The sequence below is a fragment of the Callospermophilus lateralis genome, chromosome 14, assembly GCF_048772815.1.
Source record: "Callospermophilus lateralis isolate mCalLat2 chromosome 14, mCalLat2.hap1, whole genome shotgun sequence".
NCBI lineage: Eukaryota > Metazoa > Chordata > Mammalia > Rodentia > Sciuridae > Callospermophilus > Callospermophilus lateralis.
The window spans coordinates 57,049,336-57,074,190 of record NC_135318.1 but is presented as its reverse complement, the minus strand read 5'-3'; the positions used below and the strand labels follow the sequence as shown (position 1 = coordinate 57,074,190).

The 24,855-nt window shown below is 39.3% G+C and overlaps 2 protein-coding genes across 3 annotated transcripts; both read left to right on the top strand.

Annotated features, from left to right (window-relative positions):
• The first annotated feature begins 6,688 nt into the window (after positions 1 to 6,688).
• Fam136a (family with sequence similarity 136 member A) lies at positions 6,689 to 11,544 on the top strand. 2 transcript variants are annotated; one of them, XM_076833034.1, is made up of 3 exons: positions 6,689 to 6,851; positions 7,776 to 7,916; positions 10,036 to 11,544. In XM_076833034.1, the coding sequence occupies exons 1-3, from the start codon at positions 6,765 to 6,767 to the stop codon at positions 10,222 to 10,224; spliced, it is 417 nt and encodes a 138-aa protein (XP_076689149.1). In that variant the 5' UTR covers positions 6,689 to 6,764; the 3' UTR covers positions 10,225 to 11,544. The 2 variants fall into 2 exon arrangements, with proteins under 2 accessions (XP_076689149.1, XP_076689150.1); XM_076833035.1 differs by having other exon boundaries at positions 6,788 to 6,859.
• Positions 11,545 to 12,671: 1,127 nt separating this feature from the next.
• Snrpg (small nuclear ribonucleoprotein polypeptide G) lies at positions 12,672 to 24,677 on the top strand. The gene is made up of 4 exons (XM_076833494.1): positions 12,672 to 12,800; positions 16,652 to 16,674; positions 17,617 to 17,741; positions 24,501 to 24,677. The coding sequence occupies exons 1-4, from the start codon at positions 12,769 to 12,771 to the stop codon at positions 24,549 to 24,551; spliced, it is 231 nt and encodes a 76-aa protein (XP_076689609.1). The 5' UTR covers positions 12,672 to 12,768; the 3' UTR covers positions 24,552 to 24,677.
• Positions 24,678 to 24,855: the final 178 nt, after the last annotated feature.

Here is a 24,855-nt window from a genome sequence, read left to right as displayed (position 1 = left end):
ACTCCACTGTGGGAAGCCACCCTGAATGAACACACCATTAAGTCCTGACACAGGGGGCTCTGACCAATTACTACATTTTGTAGTGATTTAGACGTTGTCTCAGCTCAAAAAACAAGGCATGGCTCCAGATGCAGGCATCCCTGTTGGGGTTGAGTTACACTCACCTGTTCCCTTGTAATCCTACCCCTTCTGCTTTTTTTGGATAGAATGTTCAAAAAAACAGCGTCCCGGCAAATAAAAGCCCACTTCTGAACATGTTTGCCCTCTCTCTCGCCCGCCTCTCATGACTTTCTCTTGTTCTCCTTTTTGGGAAGCTTGAGGCCGGCAGCCAGGGAAAGCCGTTTCCTGAAGCTTGTGTAAAGGTATTTTGTGTCTGCGTTTTAATTTGCATCACCCCAAATTCACATAAGCTGCCCCAGAGCAACCTAAAACCAGACAGGCCTCAGATAACATAAGTTCAGCCACCCACGCTGGTCAGGGGCGGCACTTTTCAAAGGCACAAGTGTCCCTTCTACTAGAATACTTAACCTATCTGGAGGTTCTAGCAGCCCCACACCCAACACTTGTTCAAACCTTAACATTTGTATTTTAATTCCAGTCCTCTTCTACTTAACCTTAACCACTGACTACATGCTATGTTTCCCTTTATTTTTGCATAATGACATGAAAACACTTATAAGTATAAAAGCAAAGTATCCAAGCATATATATTTTATTACTGCAATGTTTTTTAAAAACAACACATAGGGGTTTGGGATTGTGGCTCAGAGGTAGAGCACTCGCCTAGCATGTAGAAGGCCCTGGGTTCGATCCTCAGCACCACATAAAAATAAATAAACAAAATAAAGGTATTATGTCCAAATATAACTAAAAAAATAAAATATTAAAAAAACAACACATAGAAAAAAAGATTGGAAAGACATAAATCCATATAAATAAATCAATACCATATACCATATAGATAGACATGGAAAAACAATCAGAAAAATCATGGAGCTGCCATATGAACCCTAGACTGCTTATCTTCAGATGATAGGGAAGAAATAAACATTTATCATTTATAAACAGAAGAAAGGAAGAAAAGAAAAGGAAAGGAAGGAAGGATCAAAATACTGTTGGGTGTAGTGGTACATACCTGTAATCCCAGCTACCCAGGAGGCTGAGGCAGGAAGATCACAAGTTATAAGCCCAGCCCATAAAGCTTAGCAAATAAAAATTCAAAATAAAATTTAAAAGAGCCAGAGATTCAGCTCAGTGGTAGAGCACTTACCTAGCATAAATAAAACCCTGAATTCATAGTAGGCCGGGCGTAGTAGCATATGCCTGTAATCCCAATTGCTTGGGAAGCTGACAGGGTAGAAGGTGCTAAGAAAATACATGAGAGAGAAGCATATATGATGGAAGAGAGCCAATCAGAAAAGACTTCTCTGATACCAGGATTGCAAGTTCAAAGCCAGCCTCAGAAATTTTAGCAAGTCCCTAAGCAAGTTAGCAAGACCTTGTCTCAAAATAAAAAATAAAAAGGGCTAGAATGTCACTCATTGGTTAAATGTCCCTGGGTTCAATCCCTGGTCCAAAACACAAAAACAAAAACAGGGGCTGGGGCTATAGCTCATGGCAAAGTGCTTGCATTGCATGTGTGAAGCACTGGGTTCGATCCTCAGCACCACATAAAAATAAATAAAGACATTGAGAGTCCATCTAGAACTAAAAACAATATTAAAAAAAAAACAAAAACTGGCCCAGCGCAATGGCAGATGCCTATAATCCCACCAGCTCAGGAGGCTGAGGCAGGAGGATTGAGAGGTCAAAGCCAGCCTCAGCAAAAGTGAGGCACTAAGCAACTCAGTGAGACCCTGTCTCTAAATAAAATACAAAGAATTAACTGAAAGATTTAACTGTTATCATTGTGTTTTGTCCCTCCTACACCTGGCAGTGAATGCCTTATGTGTATCTTGAAGTCAGACTAAAAATAAATAAATGACTGGGTACAGTGGCATATGCCTGTCATCCCAGAAGCTCTCGGGAGGTTGAGGCAGGAGGATAGAGAATTAAAAGTCAGCCTCATCAAAAGTGAGACACTAAGGCTGGGATATAGCTCAGTTGGTAGAGTGCTTGCCTCACATGCACAAGGCCCTGGGTTCAATCCCCAGCACCAAAAAAAAAAAAAAAAAAATGGCTGGGGATATAGCTCAGTGGTTGAGTGCCCCTGAGTTTAATCCCCAGTACCTGCCCCCTGGAAAAAAAACCTGGATTCAATGTCCAGCACTGCAAAAAAAGTAAAATAGTAGGGTAGTGTGGATTTTTACACTTTTATCTATTTATTGTTGCTTTTCTCAGGTTTCCAATTATTTTAGTAACTTGATTAATTACTTTTTAATGAAATTAATTAGTTTATTCAGTCATTAAACAAATCTTTACTAAAGAGTTAGTATGTGCCAGACACTAAGCAAAGAAATTGGAAACAGCAATGAAAAACACACATGGTCCCTGTCCTCTTTGAGTGTTTAATCTATCAAAGAAAAATCTGGGACAAGTAATGAGCTGTAGTGACAGGTACTGTCACAGTACAAGGTGCTAAGAAAATACATGACAGAGAAGCATACATGATGGAAGGGAGCCAATCAGAAAAGACTTCTCTGATACTATAAAGCAAGTTTCAACAAATCAAAAGACCAAAATTATACAGAGTATGTTTGCTGACCATAATCAAATCACAAAAAAATTACCTAAAAATTACCCATCTGTTTGGAAATTTTAAAATATATTTCTAAATAACCTATGAATCGAAGAATTTATAATGGAAATTAGAAAATGTTTGAAAAAATACTACACATTGAAACGTGGCAATAGCTAAAGCGGTAGTAAGAGACATTTATAGAATTAGAATGCATATACTAAAAAGGTAAAAGACTGAATAAAAATAAATAAATACAATTTTTAACATCTTAAGAATACATTAATGTCTTGGAGTTCACAAACATCTTTTTTAACAAATGCAAAAAGAATGACCAATGAAGGGGAAAATTACAACTAGGACTACACTTAAATTAAGATTTCTTTCATCAATTCATGTTATTTGAAAAGTGAAAAGGCAAGTCACACAATAGAAAAGATATTTGTGACACTTTCAACTGACAAAGAGCTCATTATAAGACTATATAAATATATTCTACAGGCCAAATAAAAGATGACTCAATTGGAAGATATGCAAAAACTTAAGCACGGCAAATTATAGCAGCCCAAGCAAATAATAATAATGAAAACTTTAGGGTGATAAGTAGTAGGCTAGAGAGATGTGCACAGATTCAAGAGACTTTTATGTGGTATGATATATCACAAAACATTTGCTTTATTTATTTTTATAAAATAAACATAAAATAACCATTGAAAGTTTCAAATGTATTTTAATACTTTAGGCTTCTAAAGGTTGAATACTTTGTTCTGCAGAAAATACTGTCCTTTGGATGAGTGTTGTATTTTCCCCAGCAAGGCTTCCTAATCTACCAAGGAGTATTATAATTTGAAAATGATAACTTAAGAAATGCTCATTAAATGATCTCTTTGATACATAAATGTTCATTCAGAACTCTTCAACCAGAGTTGGCTATAGCTGGTTCTTTGGCTGTCACCCACTTCTAACCTGAGGGTTAGAAAATGTGGCAGCAATGAGCAAAATTCACTCCTCCCCTCATCCCAGGTCTTCAGGTCCCCATTTGTCCCACCCACATCCTAAATATAATAGGGAAGAGCCCTGATCCATCTAGTGCCATTGTCTCTGCTGGAGTGACTGGGAGTGTATCTGCCACTGTTGGGCCTCCCCCAAAGGCCTGAGTTCAGTAGAGATCAGAAGTGCATATGAGATCAGAAAGAAATCAAGACTGCATAACTAAGCACCCCAGATCCTAAAAGAACTCAGACTTGCTTCCAGTGAGTCAGTCAAGGCTAGAGAAAGATAATCCTGAAACCTCATTATCTATTCTCAAAGCACCAGTATAATAACACAATCAGGTATCTGAGCTTCCTAACATGAGATTAAACTCTGCTTTCACCGTGCTTCCCATTGATGTCCAAAGCCAACTGGAAGTCAGGAATCACTTTTCATAAAAACTAAAGAGCCATTTATTTGGAGAGGCTGGAGAGATAGCTCAGTGGTAAAGTGCCTTCTAGCATGCATGAGGCCCTGAGTTCAATCCCCATCACCACATAAAAATAAACAACAACAATAAAAATGATATTTTTTATATATATTTATTTTTTAGTTTTCAGCAGACACAACATCTTTGTTTGTATGTGGTGCTGAGGATCGAACCTGGGCCACACGCATGCCCGGCGAGCGCGCCACCACTTGAGCCACATCCCCAGCCCAATAAAAATGATATTTTTAAAAAGCCATTCATTTTGCATACACTAGTTTGCATAAACTGACAAAGACATATTACTGGAAGACTTTTAAACTCATTTTAGTATAATTAACTGGGCTCCTACACCTAGAAGTTGCCAGAAATATTTAGTCTGACATTTTAGGAATATGGGGGCAAAGTGAGGAGTTTTAGACTATGCCCTAAAGAAGAAAGAAAAAACTTTCCATGGGATATATAATTTAATATACATTGAGATTCCTATTCCAGCCACTTCTCCAAAGCTTCAAAGCTTGTTGGAATTGTTCTGTTTACAACAGCCTCTCAGACCTGGACAAAAGAGATTTCTTACTTCTACAGTAAGAAATGGATGTCAGCCCATCAGGGTTGATTGTCTAGCTTGCAACCTTTGGCAAGTGACTTCACCTCTTAGGCCTGGGATTTCTGCCCCTGAGTGGGGGAAAGTGCATAACAAAGTAACCATCCCAGAGAATTATTGTGGAAATTAAATCAGATAATCCATTAAAAAAAAAAAAAAAACTTAAAACAACACCTGGCCACTAGCATCATGTGGGTTCCAGCTGCTGCTGGGAGCAGCCTGTACCCTGATTTTTAAGTGGAAAGAATGTCATGGACCCTAAAACATGGATTTCCAGGGGGTTCATTGGCACGTGGGTCTGATGACAGAAGAAAACTTTGGGATGATGGTCTTTTCTTTATTGATGCTAGAAAATGAAACCAAAGACTTCCGCCCACGGAGCTAAGTACTGTGCTACACCCCAGTCCAAGAACAACTTTGTTTTGGGGGAAGAGAGGAGACTGGGGATTGAACTCAGGGGCACTTGACCACTGAGACACATCTCCAACCCTGTTTTGTATTTTATTTAGAGACAGGTCTCACTGAGTTGCTTGGCGCCTCACTTTTGCTAATGCTGGCTTTGAACTCTCCATCCTCCTGCCTCAGCCTCCGGAGCTGATGGGATTACAGGCGTGCGCCACCGTGTGGGCGAGAACAATTTCCTTGAAAGGATCAGATGCCCACTGCCCTCAAACCAGAGTTGCCTTGCCATCTAGTGCCCAAGGGCAGCAAATGCCTGAATTCCACCCATAGGACCTCATTCCTTTGTGTCCCACTCACCCACTAGTCTCCTTCCTGGCTCCAGGCACTTCCCCAAGGCTTCAATCTGGTTTGCTCTGTTTTGCTCATGACAGCCTCCGGAGCCTGGCCTCCGAGGCGACTCTTATATGCCTAGCGAAGGCCCGCTCCTCAATTCAATCAGATTCAATGCAAAGGCTTTCCTGGGGCACCTGGGCGCTCATTTTCTTCTTGCCCGTGGGGCCATCTCCTATAGCACTGTTCTTCCAATACTACCTGCAACTGTCAACTTCACCTTCTCCACTGATGCTACCTTCTGCTCCCAAGATCCTACTTAGCACAGTGCCCACAATGTGTTTGATAAATGAACGTTTAGGATAGTAAAGATGGGGGGGGGGGGGCCGGTGGGGCATGCTAGATTGAACCACTCCAGAGTTCAAAAACAGCCCCCTGTTGCTTTCACATACATGCTTCGCCATTGATTGGATATCTGTACCCCCCCCGCCCTGCCCTTGATGCTAATTTTTTATAATACATGTATATATATACATCTACCCAATTTCACTTCTAGATATTTACCCAAGATTAAAGAAATTCTGTGTCTTGCAAAAGACTTGCTAAGAGATGTTCCTAGTGACTGCTTTATTCATAATAGCTAATAATTGGACAAGATAAAAATGCCTTCCAACAAGGGAAAGGATAAAGTGTGGTTGCCCATTCAAAGTAATTCTCTTCGGCAGCAAAAAGGAACCAAAAACGTGGTTCTACTTCAAAAGCATTATGCTAAGTGGAGAAAAAAAAAAAAGCTAGACACAATGAGTATATGCTCAATAATCACATACACATGAAGCTTTAGAATGGGAAAAAATGTAATCTATAGTAACGGAAAGAGCGGAGTTTGGCAATGGACACGGCTTGTTAAAATTCATCAAGTTGTACACCTAAGATCTGGGTGTTTGTATGTTAATTCTACTCTTTTTTTTAAGAATTTTAAAGATGGAACGGAAGAAGAAGTAATGGAGGAGAGGGAAAAGGGGAGGCAGGTGGGCAACCAGCCGCAGCGCTCGCTGCGGGGCTAGTGTACATCCCCGCGGCTGCGGGTGGCTGGCTGCGCTGCGCGCGAGCCTGCGGGAGGCGGACCAGGGACTGCGCCGCGTTCGCAAACGCCAGCGTGCAGTTGCTCCCTTTGGACGCCAGGGGGCAGCACGGGCCTGGGGAGGGCGGGCCGGAGAGTCGGGACGCGGCGCCGAGGGGCGGAACGTGCGCTGAGTCCATGTGGGCGCCGGCGCGGCGTTGCGCGGGGTCGCCATGGCGGAGGTGCAGCAGCTCCGGGTGCAGGAGGCGGTGGACTCCATGGTGAAGAGTGTGGAGAGGGAGAACATCCGGAAGATGCAGGTAACAAGGTGGGGCCGAACTGAGGTCCCCTTTCCCGCGGTCTGATTCCCAGACTCCCTCAGCTGCTGCTCTATGCGCGGCATTGCTGTCCCATCCCAGCAGACCCGGTCTGGGCACCCCTGGGGTGACCGTGGCGCCCTTCAGCCCGCCTCGCCCTCAGGCAGGGCTTCTGGAGCTTAGGTTTATCGGGTGAAATCCTTGGCCCGGCCACGCGCTAGGCCGTTGTCCACCCAGTTCGACCTGGGTCAGAGGGTTCCACGGGCCAGAGTTAGAAGGCTTGGGTGTGGGGCGTTCGTCCCGCCCCCCGATCCTCTCTGGCTCGGCCCCTTACGCAGGTGAACAGCCCGAGACCCAGAAAGGACACGGCCAGGATGGAAGGTCAAGTAGAAAAAAATCTCCCGGTCTCCCCAATAGCCAGGTCATGCCCGGTTCTGTTGCCCCGAACCTTGCATCACACAACGCTAGTTTGTGTACTGTTCTGCTTTGACCCCTCCTAAATGTTTTGTGGTTGTTCTTCCCGCCTCCCTCACCGGATTGTGGGTTTCTTTTATACTGTCCCTTGAGTCAAGGATTAATTGGTCGAATGCCATTTGGTGGAAGTAAGATTACTAGGTTGCCGACTTCTGTACCTGTGGGTTACCTGGTTTCACCTGTCCAGTTCTTCCTTCCCTATCCACTCAGCCATTGGTACCAACAGGTACCAATGAGCTAGCCATAAGAATGCCATGAAACACTGTACTAAGCACAGGATCATTTTCTTAGTCGTGGTTTTAAGGTCCTGATATCTATTCTAATGGAAGGTAAAAGCAGGTTAAGAGGGACATGTAAATACACATGTAACCTCCTAAGCCTTGTATTACTCCTTGATCATCTCTGTCTCTCTGAAGCTTTTCTACCTGACCAGGCTCTGTCCTCTCTCCCCAGGGCCTCATGTTCCGGTGCAGCGCCAGCTGCTGTGAGGACAGCCAGGCTTCCATGCAGCAAGTACACCAGTGCATTGAGCGCTGCCATGCACCTCTGGCTCAAGCCCAGGCCTTGGTGACCAGTGAGTTGGAGAAGTTCCAGGTGAGGAATACCCCAAATAGAGGTGTCTAGTCCTTGATGTACTCTGCAGGAGATAACAAGTGTTTGTTCAGAGCTCTTGGCTTTAGTGTCTTAGTTCTATTTAAATTTGTAATAGTCCTATGGCTAATTAATCTTCCCAGGGTTTGAAATTTTGAAAAGATCCTAAAAGTTGAGTATTAAGTTGAACTATCTTTTTCCATAAAACAATGATGTAAAAAAGAATTACCAGACCTGGTGTGGTGGCACAAGCCTGCAAGCCCAGCAGTTCAGGAGGCTGAGGCAGGAAGATCACAATTTCAAAGCCAGCCTCAGCAATTTAGCAAGGACCTAAGCAACTTAAGAAGACCCTGTCTCAAAATAAAAAAGGACTGGGGATATGGCTCAGTGGGTTAAGGGCCCTGGGTAAATCTTCAGGAAAAAAAAAAAAGGAGTTGCCAGGGGAGTTTATGACCAAAAACCCTTATACTTTTTGTTGTAAAGTTTGGAGTGTTTTAGACACATACAGATAGTATGTATGCTATGTAGTATAAAATTTTCTAAAACGTATGTTGATCCATTTTTAAGACAGAATTCCCAGGAAAGTAGAATAAGACAGTCTTTAAAGGTCCACGATTAGAGCAAAACCCTGCATTTATTTTGTGAACTTACAAGACCCACCCAAGACTACCCGCTTACCTCACCCAAGGGGCAGTTCTGGTGTCACTGGGAGTGGTCATTTATATGAAGCATTTTTGTTGACTGATGCCTGGCTCAGAAACGCCCCCTGACATTCCTAAGAGAGCTGCCTTTTACCTTTTCATTTTATTCCCTTCTTCCATGTATATTTAGAGCCCTCTTCTGAACCAGTCTCTCATAGCCTGAGATTCCATTCACAGGAAAAAGAATCACACCTAATCAAGCATGGTGGCACATGCCTATAGTCCCAGCTACTAAGAAAGGTGAGGGAGGTGGGAGGATCACTTGAACCCAGGAAGGAGTTCAAACCCAACCAGGGCCAATATAGTGAGAGACCCCACCACCACCACCTCTCAAAATAAATTAGTTTATAAAAATAAAAAAGAAGAAATTGTACCTTATGTATGGTACATTTTTTACAATTGTGCTATAGAAAAACTCTTCAGAATTACTGCCATTATGAAGGGATAATTTCTCCAAGATCATGGAAAACCCTCCAAAGGATTTCTTTGTTCATTTGACAGTTAATTTTATAGATGAGGTCTTTGAAAACTTGGTTCTTGGATTACTATATAACTTTCTCCTTCCGTTCTCTTTGTAGTCTTGATTCAGGCAGACTTCCACCTTTCACTGCACCAGAACTGCTCCTGCAGTTGTGAGTGCACCTCCTTGGGGATAAATCCAGTGATCATTGTGCAGTCCTCATCTTAATCAACCTATCTGCATTATTATGCAGTGACTCCCTCACCTCTCTGAAGCACTTTATATCTTTTGGCCATCAGAGCACCTCTCTCCCTTTCCCTCTTTCTTGGCCTCCTTTGCTGGAACTTTCCTTTCCAACCTCTTGAGCATTGGAAATGCCCAGGCTATACTGGAACCCTGTCTCTTTTTCTAATGTTTTTCTAATTACTTGTCTGGTCTCATTGTTGTAAGTATCATCTGTATCGGATAACTCCTACATTCACATCTCAGGACCAGACCTCACTCCTGAACTCCAGATTCATATGTCCAGTGGTTTCCTCAACAGGTCCACTTACTGATTTTGTTGGTCTCTCCCCTCACTGAAATGCAAGTTCCATGGGGGCAAGAACTTGTATCTGTTTACTCATTGCTATATTCCACAACATTTGAAAAATGACTGGCCCTCAATAAATATTTGAATTGAATTGAGTGTTCCTCTGTCACAAAAATAGACAATAAAGAATCAAGACGTTTCAAGATAGTACAGTGGTTTCCACATAATTTATCCTCTTGTTCCCCTTCTTTCTAGTAATGGTTTGTCTGGATCTTCCTGGTGTGACCTTCTGTTTCACCCAAGACAATCTTAATTAATTGAACTTAGTATCCCTTTAACTGGTCCAGATATGAATGCCAAGACTAGCACATGATGAGCAGTTAGTGAATGGAACCCAGCCTCTCAGCCTTCTCTTCCTTCTTGCTTTAGGACCGCCTGGCCCGGTGTACCATGCATTGCAACGACAAAGCCAAAGATTCAATAGATGCTGGGAATAAAGAGCTTCAGGTGAAGCGGCAACTGGACAGTTGTGTGACCAAGTGTGTGGATGACCACATGCAACTCATCCCAACTATGACCAAGAAGATGAAAGAGTCTCTCTCATCCATTGGGAAATAAAAGTTCTTGCCAGTGACCATTGGGGCTCAGAGCAGGAATCTATTTTAAAAGGATTGGGAATTTTTAGTCTCTTAAGCAAAGTTTATATGAATGAAGAAACTAAGGATGGCAGCAAGTTTAAGGCATATATCACTTGACTCTAGACACTGGTTCCTTTGTGTCTTGATCCAAGAAAATGAAATGGGAAAAAAAAAATGGTGCTAAAATTTGAGTGAAAGGATGGGAGAGCCTTTTAGAGCCTAAATTTTACATGGCAAGTGGTTATCCTGACAGTAGAAAGCTCCCTTATACCAAGCCAGAGTCCTCTAAGGTACCAGATTCTTACAACACAGGTATCTACAGGATGGCAGGTTCTTCCAGACTGCCAGTGATCTGGTAGAGTTTGAGAAGAGGTGTTTTTTTGTTTGTTGCCAACCTCCTGTTTACCAGAAGTAACATACCATTTTCCATAAGCTGTAAAACAAAATCCAGGAGATCACTAATCTAGGAGAGGGAAAAGATTTCCAGATCTTTATTTTGTTTGGTAGTTTTTTATATACAAGGCATGAAGTGGACTTAAGATGTGAATCTGAGAGGGAGAATAGTTTGAATAAGAACTTGGAAAGCTTCAAGCTTCCTTGTGTATACCCTTCATGGCCATCAAGATATGGATTTCTTGACATTTTTATTGCATCTCTCAGCTGGGAGACCACTGCAAAAACACAAGAGGCAATGTCACATTAAGTATGGGAAGCAGAGCTTCTTCTACCAGCATATGAGCCTTGAGGCATTCTGCAGCAAAGTGACAGAATAATCTTTCCCCCTTTAAGAGAAAGGAATTTTGATTGTGATACATATACCAGTATCTGGAAATAGTAAAACAGTAACTGTTCACTAGCTAAGGGAATTGTGAAGTACTGTCCTTGGAAGAAAAAAAAAAAAAAAAAAAACAGCTTTTCATAGAACAGAAAGGAACAGAAGCCTAAATCCAGCATTGCTTATTTAGTTCCCTGAATTAACAGAGCCTTATGGAGATAATCCCCTGGCAACAGGAAAGTTAAAAAGTAAACAGCTTGGGCTAGGAAAAACTGTGACACCCACTCCCACTTTGAGAGCAAAGGAGGGACAACCCACACAGTAACCTTTACCATTTTTGCCTGGGGCCTTTGCAACATGCAATATTCTTGCCCCAGCATGGCACCTTAACTTCTGGATAAGGAGCATGTTGTCTTTTTTACAGACTTATTACTTGAAATGATAGTATAGCCTGTTTGCTCTGTCAAGGCTGTAATATATTTTCCTAGTGGTTTGGTTTTAAAATAAATAGTTTCATTATCTCCCTGTGATGATGTTTCTTTGTATCTGGACAATGATTTTGTCACTTAGTATGTTTCTTCTCATTATGTGTGAAATTTTTTAAGATGTATGTAAGAGTGGAAATTAATTATATGTTCAGATGTAGGACCAATTCACAGAGGGAAGGCTAGGACATGATGACTTGAAATCCATTAATGAACAAAAGAAACTAAAAAACCATATGTCAAGTTTCAATTTCAACAGTAACAGCAAGTGATGGAAAAGCTACGTTGTTATGACCCTTCAAAAGAAAATTCAGTGCCTAGGATTTTTGAGTACCATCATACATCAAATATATGATGTACTTTGTCTTTACTATACTGAACATTAAGAATTCATTTAACTTTAATCTGGATTTTACTGTTTGGGATAACAACAGAAAACAAATGGGAATCCACTTTTTAGATTTGTACACTTGATGTTGAAAATCAATACCTCCTTAGAGAATATCTACGCTGCTCTTCGCGTTTCATACATTGGGTGCGTGGTACATTGAATGGAGTTCTGGAGGCAGTGTTAAAAGAATTACTGGGGACTGGGATTATGACTCAGTGGCAGAGCGCTTGCCTAGCATGCATGAAGCACTAGGTTTGATCCCCAGCACCACAGTTTAAAAAAAAAAAAACCTAAATAAATAAAGGTATTGTGTTCATCTACAACTAAAAATAATAATTTAAAAAAAGAGATAAGAAAGAATTACTGGGCCATCAATAGGGACCACATTCCAAGGCTCTAGGTTCAAATTCCTGGAGACAGACCCAGCAGCCTTACTTCTAAATCACTAATTTGGGTGTTATGGGAAGCCCAGGAACAAAGTAGTAATTCCTGCCAAAGAAATATCATAGGCCCACTCCTCCAGAGCTCATTTCCATTCGGCATATATAAAGAAAATAAGCAACATGGTCCACAAACAGTGGCCGGGGTTACCCAGAACCAGACACCTGACTTACCTCAACTTCACAAAAAGGAAACAATCAAGGCCCCTCCTCTCCGTCAAGGCCAATCGCCCACGACGTAACCGGAAACCGGCGCCTGACCAACGTGCTTGGACTTCCTGTAAGTATCGCGAGGTGAGATGTAAAAATTACAGACAAACGATTGGCTATCGGGCCGGTGACGTCAATCGTAAAACGCCGAGTCTACCGTGGTAGCGTGAAGGAGGCCGCCAATTCCGATTCAAAGCATCTTTGAGCTCGAAGAGTAGACAATATGAGCAAGGCTCATCCTCCCGAGCTGAAAAAGTGAGTATGTGTGAGGTCCGCACGGAAAGGGCCGCTTCCATGCGTGCCCCAAGTTTCTTTAAGTCTTCTCCATTTCCCGCCGTTGTGACTGGCGTGTGTATGCCGAACGGGCTCGGGCCCCTTTCTGCCCATTTCTTATTCGGTCCTGAAGCCCCTCGGGATTCACACCAGGGTCTGGCTTTCGAGCCGGAAGCCCGGGCAATCGAAAAGACAAAAATGCATAACTATTTCTTTGAGCTTTTACTAAGAAATTTCATTCCTTTTTCTTTCTCCTTTTTAAATTTAAGTTCATTTGTAATTCATACATAGAAATCCTACTTACAAGGGCTGGGGTTGTGGCTCAGTGATAGAACACGCCCTGGGTTCGAATTCTCAGCACCACATAAATAAATAAAAGTATTGTGTCCATCTACAACTAAGAAATATTTAAAAAAGAAGAAGAAAGAAAGAAATCCTACATATGAATAGGGTACCACGTGCTGTTTCGATACATTCTTGCCCTGTTGTAATTAAGTTAAACTTGAATGTGGTGTTATATCTTGTTCTGGTGTTAGAATTGTATGAGAACATTAATTTTTCTAACCAAAAAAGCCTAGTCCTTTGGAGTTTTGTTCTGCGCCTAGTAGAATCACCATAGATGTCTTTAAGTAGTTCCCGGTTTAAAGCTTAACCTCCGCAAAACTTTGCCTGAACTTAACGTATGTCCTGTCTACGAAGTACTTGTCTTCTTTGTAACCAAGTAGTAATTTATACATCGTTCCTTATCTGCATGTGTTAATTGGATTGCACAGCCATATAATCTGCCTTTTGTATAGTCTGTTTTTTAGTGGTCCTGAAAAAAAGATAGACATAAGGAAGCGTTTGTATTTAAATGTACATTTTTATCAAAGCAATTACTGTGTGCAAATCCGTGTCGTATTTTAATTGAATTTGTTAAAGTATTATTAGCTGGGGATAAGATTGGAGGTAGAGTGCTTACCTAACATGCGAGGCCTAGGGTTCAATCCCAGTACAGCAAAAAAGAAGAAAAATTATTAAACCATAAGTTCCAACATTAAGAAGAATAAAGATTTTTGTGACAACGTTTATTTAAAATAAAAATTATTTTGTTGGTGAGCTGATGAATGAAGTCTTGTAGGTATCTGAATTCATCAGAGACTGGTAAAATGGTGATTATTTTTTAGCAAAAGTACTGTTCTCATGTGTAATTTTAGATTTCCTTCCTGTTTCTTAACAAATATTTGAGAATTTCAGAGAATGAAACTAGTTCTCATTCTTAGATGTTATGAATTGTTAAATCCTATCAGATATTCCTGCAAATGAGTAGATTTCTTCTTTCTTTAGTTTCCTGCAGATACTTTCTTCTATCTTTGTATTCTTCTCCTAGCTCAACATTTCTCAGTGATTCTTAAATGGGGCTGAAGAGTTTAGTGCTGCCAGCATCTAGTGGGTCAAGGTTGGGGATGCTGCTAAACATCCCACAAGATATTGGATGGCCTTCAACAACCAAGAAGTATCTGAACCCAAATGTCAGTAATGCTGAGGGTGTAATACCCTGGCCCAGCTAATTGACCCTCTCACATCTTAAAGTTTGCTGCCATGATAAGTCTTGCCAATGATTGACTGTGTTTTAACAACTTACCACTATCTGCAAAATAAAGTCCAGATTTCATATCTTAGCATTGAGTCCCTCCACCTAAACTCCAAGCATCAAATCTTAACAACCACTGATATTTGAGTGTCTTTTTCTTCAAATTGAACCGTTTGTGTTGCACATACTTTCTCACTAACCGGGTGACTTTGGGCAATTTACTTAAACTTTTTGAGCCTTGGTTCCCCATCTATAAAATTGTGGTAAACAATATAATTCTCAGCTCCACATAAATAAATAAAGGTATTGTGTTCATCTATAACTAAGAAATATTTTTTTACAAAAAAGAAGAATCAAGCTCTTGTTATAATATGCTGCTAAACAATAGGTCCTACTAAAATGTATGATTTTATTCATTATACTTAATAAATGTATTTTTATTTGTAAATGTATTTATTCCTGCCTACAGTCAGTCCCCATGTGTTATTATCTTTGAATTCTTCCATGATACCTTTACATTAAAATTGAATGGGGCTGGAGGCATAGCAGGGTACTTGCCTAGCATGTGCAAGGTCCTGGGCTTAATCCCCAGTACCATTAAAAAAAAAGGGGGGCGGGGTTGTTTTTTTTGTTTTCTTTTTAATGGGCCAGGTATCATGCCTATAATACCAGCTACTTGGGAGGGTGAGACACCAGGATCACAAGTTAAGACCATGTCTCAAAAAGTGCTGGGGGCTGGGGTTGTAGAGCAGTGGTAGAGCGCTTACCTAGCATGTGTGAGGCACTAGGTTCAATCCTCAGTACCACAAAAACATAAAGTAAAAGGTATGTGTCCATCTTCAACTAAAAAAAAAAAAAAAATGTTTTTTTAAATAAAATAAAAACAAAAATGGCTGGGATTGGGCAGCTCAGTGGTAGTACAACCCTGGCAATCCCCTGTAACACCACCACTCCCCCAAAAAAATTTGAACAAAATTTCATATTTTCTGGCCTTTAACTTAAAGTGGTAGGAATTGATTTGGCTGCATGGCTTAATGTTCACATACTATCCTACTGAGATGGGATTTTTCTTATTTAACTGAAATTTCAAAAGAATACATTTATTGTTTTGTGTTGAGAAACTGCCCTTAGTACTTAAGCTTAATGTTTTAATATTCACCTATTTTGTCCCAAAGTCCCAGATGTGAAACACCTATAAGAATTTAAATATAAGGAGTATGGTGTAGTTTGATGGTAGAGATCTTGCCTAGCATACACAAGGCCCTGGGTTCAATCTCCAGTACTGGGGAAAATAAAACTTAGATATAGCCAGGCATGGTAGTACATACCTATAATTTCCCAGCTACTTGAGAGGCCAAGGCAGGAAGATTACAAGTTAGAGGCCAGCCTGGGAAATTTAGCCAAATCCTACCTCAAATCAAAAAAGCTGGGCAGGCTAGAGTTGTGGCTCAGTGGTAGAGTGCATGTCTAGCACGTGAGGCACTGGATTCAATCCTCAGCACCACATAAAAATAAATAAATAGTGTCCGTCTACAACTTAAAAAATTTTTAAAAAAAAAGGCTAGGGGTGTAGCTCAGTGGTAAAGTGCCCCTACTTCAGTTCCCAGGACTACCCAAGGTGGGGTGGAACTACTTAAATAAGTGCATAGTTATAGTGTGATAAAAATATAATTGTAATATGATATTAAGTAATAATATAATCTCTAGATTATGGGTTCTGACCTATTTTAATGAACCTCTGGTCAGTTTCATTGAACAAGTTGTAAAATTGAAATCTTGGGACTGAATAGGTTAAATAAAGCAATACTACTTATTATCTCAGGTATAAAATTAAATACTTATTGAATTGGATATAGTTTGATTATTATTTTGGAAATAACCAGAACATAACCAGATTTTTGTTTTTCTGTTTTGATTATAAAATCCAGTCATTGAAAATTGGGTCAGTGAAGCAACATGATATTGAACAACAGTAATACTTTTGAAATTCACATTTAAGATTCAGTTTAATGTAGATTAATATAGTCTACACATTCTGTTTTATTGTCTTGCACCATCCCAAATTTTGTTATTTTGTATGATGTCAAATTCAGGTAACCTTTTGATCCATCACCCTTTACGATAATATAAGATTTTTGCTATTTTAAACTTCTTATTCCAGTTATATAAATTTTAGCAAATTATTGTACATACTTTTGTGCTTGTTTTTGCTTAAAATTTTTGGAACAGTTATATAATTTTTACCCCTTTGTTTTTTCAGATTTATGGACAAGAAGTTATCATGTAAGTTTGTTGCTTTGTCTTGGTTTTTTTTAATTATTCGGTTGCTTTTTACATGTATCTTTAGTGTCCAGTGTTTGGAGCCACTTGATAAAAATTTAAGCACACAGAACCTCTAATTCACATCCATTCATTAAGTAGGTTTATCAAAATGCTAACCAGACAACTTTATTTACCTAATTTCTAATAGCACTTAAGATTTTGGATAATTTAATATAAACCCTTCCTCACTTTGATAAAATTAACAGAAATTTTCTGTGCTGTAATATTTGAAAATTCAACTCATCAACCTTTTCTTCGTTTCAAAACAAGCTACAGGGCTGGGGTTGTGGCTCAGCGGTAGAGCACTGGCCTAGCTCTTATGGGGCCCTGGGTTTGATCCTTAGCACCACATATAAATAAACAAAATAAAGGTATTCTGTCCACCTAACTAAAAAAAAAAAAAAAAAATGTTTTTAAACAAGCCACAAAGGATTTGTTAAACCTAAATAAAGGGGATGGGTTTGTGGCTCAGGGGTAGAGCACTGCCTAGCAGTGTGAGACACTGGGTTTGATCCTCAGCACCACATAAAGAAATAAAAATATTAAAAAATAAAATAAAAATCTGACCAATGCTATACTTGAAGTACATAGGAATTAAGAGCATTAGGCTTTATAGGTAAGCAGTCTTTAGTTTGATTGAATCTCAGCTGTGACAAACTAACCTTGAAGCTTATTAATTTACAACTTCAGTTCCAGTGCCCTTGGATAAAGTAAAGATATTATTACTGTTGAGGGTGCTTACAAATTAAAATGTAGAATTAAATATAAAATGTTTAGGCCAGTGTCTGACATATAGTAATGATAGTGGGTCAAACATCTCAGCTACCTGTGTCTTATCATACCTGGTTAGTAACGAATGGCTGTTAATGGATGGTTTTATTAAAACTTTTTCCCGTTTTATAGTGAAATTAAATGGTGGCAGACATGTCCAAGGAATATTGCGGGGATTTGATCCCTTCATGAATCTTGTAATAGATGAATGTGTGGAGATGGCAACTAGTGGACAACAGAACAATATTGGAATGGTGGTAAGTAAAGAGAAGACCTCCATTAGAGATTTCATTTTTGCTTTAGAATATGTATTTTGTTCCCTTACAGTAAATTTTGGAGTTACAGTAGTTGACCCCATAAAAGGCAAATATCAGGGAGGGTTAAGACTTCCCATTTCCTTTTTGGTTTATCATACCTGAAAATAAGTATTCAAGTACACAAAATCTTATAAGGTCCTGTAGCATTTATAAGGTCCTGTGGTAGAGCACAGGACTGTGCTGTTAAAAATCATTTTTTAACTTTATAAGAGAGACCTATAGTCAGTTCTTCAATAAAGTAGTAAAGTAATACTTGAATATGTATATGAATCCCCAAGGCACCTTATTAAAATGCAGAGTCTGATTCAATCGGTGTGGGATAGACCTTGAGATTTTATTTTATTTGTGTAGATAGTTAACTTTAATTTTGTGATTTATCACACCCAAAATTTAAAAGTAGTCAAGGTAAAAGTTGCAAGGGATAATCATGACAGCCATTCACATGGGAGAAAAGAAGGGGTGTGTGTGTGTGTGTGTTAATTAGACTCTTATTTTAGGGTAAATATTCATTAGGCCAGAGTTATGTGGCTACCAAAGAAAGTTTTGGTGTTGTGTTTTTGTGAATGTTTTGTTTTTATTGGTGCATTATAATTGTATATAGTGATGGGACTCATTTCATATGTGTACATGCACACAATATAACAATGTACTTTGGCCAGTATCACTCCCCAGCACTTTCCCCTTTTACTCTGTAGTCCCTTTCCTCTACTGATCTTTTGATTTTCATGAGATTCCCACCTCCACCACCTTTCTTTTCCTTTTCCTTTCTGGCTTCCATATATAAGAGAAAACACACAACCCTTGACTTTCAGAGTTTGGCTTATTTTGCTTAATATAATGGTCTCAAATTCCATCAGCTTCCCTGCAAATGACATGATTTCATTTTTCTTTATGGCTAAGTAAAACTCTCTTGTGTATACATACCACATTTTCTTTATCCATTCATCTGTTGATGGAAACCTATGCTGTTCCATAATTTGCCTATTGTGAATTATGCTACTATAAACATGGGTATGTATTTCTATAATGATTTAATTCCTTAGGATAAATACCAAGTAGTAGTATAGCTAAGTCATATGGTGGTTCCATGCCTAGTCTTTTGAGAAACCTCCATACTAATTTCCATAGTGGTTATACTAATTTACAGTCAAACCACAGATGTAAAAGTGTTCCTTTTTCTCCCATCCTCAATAGCATTTATTATTGTTTGTATCCTTGAATACTGCCATTCTGACTGGTATGAGATGAAATTTTAGTGTAGTTTTGATTTGCATTTCCGTAATTGCTGATGTTGAACATTTTTCATATATTTATTGGCCATTTATATTTCTTCTTTGAGGAGTATCTGTTTAATTCATTTGCCCATTTATTAATTGAGTTATGTGGGATTTTAGGGGGTTTTAAGTTTTTTATATATTGTAGATACTAATCTTTTGTCAGAAGAGTAGCTAGCAAAGATTTTTCTCATTGTGTATATTCTCTCTCCACATTATTGTTTCCTTTGCCATGCAGAGGCTTTTTAACTTGACGCCATCCCATTTACCAACTCTCAGCATTATGTCCTGAGCTTTAGGTGTCCTATTGAGAAATTTGTTGCCTGTGTCTATATGCTAGAATATTGACCCTATCTTGTCATCTAGGGGTTGCATAGTTTTTGATCTAAAAGCCTAAATTTCTTGTAAAAGGTGAATATAAAGACCTCCAAAGAACCCAGTGCAATTGCATGTACATGTAATCCCATGGACTCCAAAGACTGAGCAGAAGGATCACAAGCTAGATCCCATCTTAAAAATAAAAGGGCTGGGCACTGTGGCGCACATCTGTAATCCCAGGGGGCTCAGGAGGCTAAGGCAGGCGAATCACAAGTTAAAAGCCAGCCTCAGCAACTTAGCGAGATCCTGTCTTAAAATAAAAAAGGGCTGGTGATATGACTCAGTGGTAGAGCATCCCTGGGTTCAATCCCCAGTACCCCAAAACAAAAACGAAATTTGACCTCTAAGAAATAATAAGGGTTAGCCTTGGTGGGTTGGGTTTTTTTCCCTCCCACTTCTTCCCTGTTGTGCTAGGGATTGGACCCTGGGCTATATTCCCAGCTCAGTGGATATATAATGTTTGGTTTTTTCCTTAAAGTTTGAGCACTAGAGGGATAAGGATAGACCCAGTTTTGACAAATTTGCCTGTATTTTGTTTTTTTTTATTGTGGTCCTGGGGGGTTGAACCCAGGGTCTTGAACATGGCTAGACAAGTGCTCTACCACTGAGCTACATCTCCGGTGCTTTTTTAAATTTTTTTTTTTTTTTTTTTTTTTTTTTTTTTTGAGATAGAGCCTTGCCATTTTGCCCAAACTGGCCTTGAGTTTGTGGCTTCCTGCTTCAGCCACCTACTCAGCTGAGATTATAGGCATGTACCACCACTCTTGGCTGTGACTTGTTTTTTTTTTTAGTCATTGCGAGGTTTATGTTAGTACTTATCTCAGATGTGTTTCCATTGCTGCATTTTGAAAAGCAAATCAGTAGACTTGACTGAAAAACAGGTTGCACAACACCCCAAATTTTCCAGCAAATTGATCTCTACCTTTCAGACACATACCCCTAGAGCTTGTGTTGAATAAAAATATAGTGAAATTAAAACTGCTGAATATGAGCTGGGGTTGTGACTCAGTGGTAGAGCAATTCCTAGCACATGTGAGGCACTGGGTTCGAACCTCAGCACCACATAAATATAATTAATTAAAATTATGTCCATCTATGCCTAGAAAAATTTTTTTTAAAACATACTGAATTTGTACCCCCATTACCACCCCCAAATTAGGAACTTCCTCCTGCTGAGAGTGAAATCTGAAAGGCTACAATTCTCCCAACCCTGACAGGTGCCAAAGAAACAGGAGAGCTAAGGCCTGCCCACAGTCCCCTTTTGCTGCCCATCCTGTCTAGCACAGGCTAACTAAAAATGGATATATATTCATTGCACAGCTCCTCTCCTACTTATTTTCAAGGATTTAAAAGGCAATATATGAAATCTCATAAGTTTCCATCTTCCTTCAAAGATGGCTTTGAATAAAACCTATTTTCTTACCAATTTGACTCCTAATATTTCTGGAGCAGCAATTAATGTAGCCTAGTCTCTTTTCCCCCAGACAGTATTAGAGTCTCTGGGTAACAGAATCATTAACAACCAGGTTCTAATACTCACCAAAAGACTGTCACAGTGGTGCACACTTGTTATGACCTGGTGACTCTGAAGGCTGAAGCACTAGGATAGCAAGTTGGAAGCTAGCCTGGGCAATTTAATTTAGTAAGACTCTTAAAAAAGGACTGGAGGGGTTGGGCTGGGGATGTGGCTCAAGCGGTAGCATGCTCGCCTGGCATGCGTGCGGCCCGGGTTCAATCCTCAGCACCACATACAAAGATGTTGTGTCCGCTGAAAACTAAAAATAATAAATATTGAAATTCTTTAAAAAAAAAAAAAAAAGGACTGGGGTGTAGCTTGGTGATAGAGCACCCCAGTGCCACAGAAAATAAAAAATACATACTCCCAAGCTTCCTTCTAGCCCTTCTTAAAAGTTAGGAAATCTTCATTCTAATAGAGGATAGATTATATTTTGCATCTCAACAAATGATTCAGAAACATCTTTGGCATCTAAATTTTGATTCTAATTTGAGAAGGGTTTTGTTTTTGTTTGTTTGTTTCCAGATAATCATGTGCTCATTCGAATTTTATCATATAAGGAATTGAACTTGGATCATGGGTCTTTCTGTCAATTTTCTCCTGAATCTTGCTGGACTTATTTTCTTTACAGAGAAATTGGTTAAAAGCAATGCTATCTCAAGTAATTTAAATAATGAGTACCTACTTGCTATGTTAGGCAGTCAGCTCTTTTACTTCAAATATTATGTGACCAAAAAAAGTTTTTTCTCAGTAGACAGTAATTCTTTTAGCTGAGTCATCACTTTCACACAGTGATGATAATACATCAATTATATTTAATAAATAAACATTTTAAAGATAAAATGCAAAAATGGGAGTGAACTTTTGATTTCTAAAGTAGGAAGGAGGGAAACAGGTTAAATTTTTTTTTCTCAGATATTCTTAACAAAGGAGACAGTTACATTATCTTGTCCAAGTCAGTGACCCATTGTGTTTTCTGAGGGGAAGGGTTGTATGTGTGTGTGTATGTGCGCGCTTGCATACTCATGCATATGTGTTTTCATTCTGAGGGGAAGATAGATAATTACCTAATAAGTCAACTATCCTCTTCTGAAACACCCTCCTCCCCCAGAGCTCTTGGTAGTATCACCTGTCTTATTTCCTTAAGATAGGATGACTTTGCTCCAGGTCCCCCAAAGAATATAGTAAAAATTCTGTGTATTTTGATGCTGCATGGTTCAGCATCTCTTGCTAAAATTTTGTATGTATGTTTTTGTGTTTGTGTGTGTGTGTGTGTGTGTGTGTGTGTGTGTAAGAATTGTGCTGTTGTAGGATCGTCTTATTAGACAACTGCCCTGTGAAGAGGCTGCAAGCCAGAGCAACACTTAACAAAAGGAGGGATATTGATTCTGGACCTGATGTTTTTGGTTAATTGGTAGAATTGAGTCTTGAACATATGGCAAAAGAAGAAGGGTAAAGGTGTTCAACAAGTAGCCTTTTCCTAAATACTATGTGATGAGGTTCTCAGATCAGAAAATCTTAGTTTTCTAAAATAACCCCTTTATCGCCTTCCACTTCTAGCATAGAAGTGTCAGACATGGACAAATTTATAAGAAAACTGGGAAGGAAGAAAGCTAGTTGTTTTTCATGTTGTGATCAATGCAATGTTTTTTCATCATCTGTTGGTCAAAGGGGGATAAAAAAGGATATGCTCATGGTAGAGCAGTTAACCTAGCACGCTTGAGGCCCTGAGTTCTATTCCCAGCACCATTAAAAAAGAGTCAGGAATTTTAAAAACTAGGTAAACTTACTGTTTAGCTCTCTACATTTCTCTCCCTAACTTACTAAAAGTCACAAATTTCCTTTAGTCCCCTTTACCGACTTTAGGACATTGTTCTCTTAAATCCGCTCTTTAATTCTTTGACGTCTTTCACCATACTAGTTGCTATTAATTCCCAGGCTCTGAGACACTCTCTCACACCTGTTGTGTACCCTTCCAGTCTTGTGCAGAGCTCATTTGTTTATTTCACATATATTTTGCCCTATGTTAGAGGTAGTGCACCACAGTCCCTGCTTTCCTAGAATTTACATTTCAGTGGAGACAATAAGTCATAGTGTGTGTATAATTAAAGTTACCTGAATGAGGGGAGAAAAGAGCAAGTTTATAACTATTTTCACCTTTGGTAGTGGTCTACAAGCATGGCTCCACTTTAAATTTTACTCAGAATGCCTCCTTTTTTTTTTTTTTTTTTTAAGTTGTCAGTGGACCTTTATTTTATTCATTAATATGTGGTGCTGAGAATTGAACCCAGTGCCTCGCACATGGTAGGCAAACACTCTGCCACTGAGCCAGAACCCCAGCCAAAAATGCCTCTATTTTTAATAAACACTTGGATAATCATATTTTTTATCATCCCACTCCTGTCCTTTCATTCTTCAGTTCTACTTCACTGGTCTGTGATCTACAGATCTTCGTGATCCATAGATCCATCAGAGACTTCTTATTTCCAGTCCCTTCCGATTTCCACTTGTTTTTCTATCCCTCTTGAATTTACTTACCACCATTTTATCTATGTTCTCATAAATATCCTGCTTATCATTATTTATAGCATATTTACTAAGTCAGGCACTGTATTCCTAGGGCCCTTTCTAACTTCCTGCCTCTAAGCACCTTCATTCGTATTTACATATGTTGTTGCCAGGACTGTTATTGTCTTTCCTCTAATCATTAAGTTTTATTTTAACTGGCAAACTATTGGTTTGCCAGTTAAATGCCCTCCATTTTAAGATTGGCATTTGAGACCTTTTAAGATTGGATACCAAGTATCTTGGTTTCCACCTTCCTTCATGACTTTCCTGTGACATTCAAATTAGACTCTTTCCTTATTCCCTTATACTTTGTCTTCTTCCTCATTCTGTTGAGTATTTACCCTGTCGAAGTTCTACCCACTTTCCTAAGTAGGTCCAGCTGATATTGCACAAATTCCCTCCTAAGTTTTTTCACATATGTATGTACTGACATATATACCCTTCTTTGCCTGTTTTTCCCATTGATTTTTAGATCTGAAGGACAGGACTGTGTATGTTTTGAGTCCTGTAAGTTTAAAAGGTAAATTGAATCAGTGGGGATTTGGCATCTCAAAAAGTAATTATTGGCTGGATGCAGTGGCACACGCCTATAATCTCAGCAGCTCAGGAGGCTGAGACAATAGGATAATGAGTTCAAAACCAACCTCAGCAATGACAAAGTGCTAAGGCAACTCAGTAAGACCCGCTCTCTAAATAAAATAAAAAATAAGGCTGGAGATGTGGCTCAGTGGTTGGTTGAGTGCCCCTGAGTTCAATATCTGGTACCCCCTGCTCCCCCAAAAGAAAAGAAATTAAGTATCTCTTCCAAAGGACTTAGTATACTGTTTCATGTCAGCATTAAAAGATTTATTTGGTCGCCCTATGACTTGAAAAAAGTCTCACAAACTGATATGTAATATGGAGAATCTATTAATGATTTGGTAGAAATTATCTACTGAATGAAATTTACTTTTCTCTTTCCAGGTAATACGAGGAAACAGTATCATCATGTTAGAAGCCTTAGAACGAGTATAAATAACGGCTGTTCAGCAGAGAAATCCGTGTCCTCCCTCCAGAAGCCCTGTTTAACTATGACTTGAAAATTGGGTCATGTACACTTTCATATTAAACTTTTTGTTAAATAAACTTCAATAGCAAAAAGCTTTGTCAGATGTTTTGAATGTAGACATAGAATGTTAGCTCCTAACTTTTCTAACGTGAATTTTCATGGTTGAGACCGATTCTAAAAAGTATATTTATACATTAAAATAGGAGAATCTTACTGAGTGTGAAACATTACAAGGATTTTTCTCCATTTTTTAGTGCTGAGAGAAAGAAA

What these genes read in the sequence shown, in the direction of transcription:
- Fam136a (XM_076833034.1), top strand. Translation starts at nt 6,765, where the DNA reads ATGGCGGAGGTGCAGCAGCTCCGGGTGCAGGAGGCGGTGGACTCCATG. An exon ending in AGAACATCCGGAAGATGCAG is followed by an intron (nt 6,852 to 7,775) that starts GTAACAAGGTGG and finishes CTCTCTCCCCAG; the next exon opens with GGCCTCATGTTCCGGTGCAG. An exon ending in GTGAGTTGGAGAAGTTCCAG is followed by an intron (nt 7,917 to 10,035) that starts GTGAGGAATACC and finishes TTCTTGCTTTAG; the next exon opens with GACCGCCTGGCCCGGTGTAC.
- Snrpg (XM_076833494.1), top strand. Translation starts at nt 12,769, where the DNA reads ATGAGCAAGGCTCATCCTCCCGAGCTGAAAAA. An exon ending in CATCCTCCCGAGCTGAAAAA is followed by an intron (nt 12,801 to 16,651) that starts GTGAGTATGTGT and finishes TTGTTTTTTCAG; the next exon opens with ATTTATGGACAAGAAGTTAT. An exon ending in TATGGACAAGAAGTTATCAT is followed by an intron (nt 16,675 to 17,616) that starts GTAAGTTTGTTG and finishes CCCGTTTTATAG; the next exon opens with TGAAATTAAATGGTGGCAGA.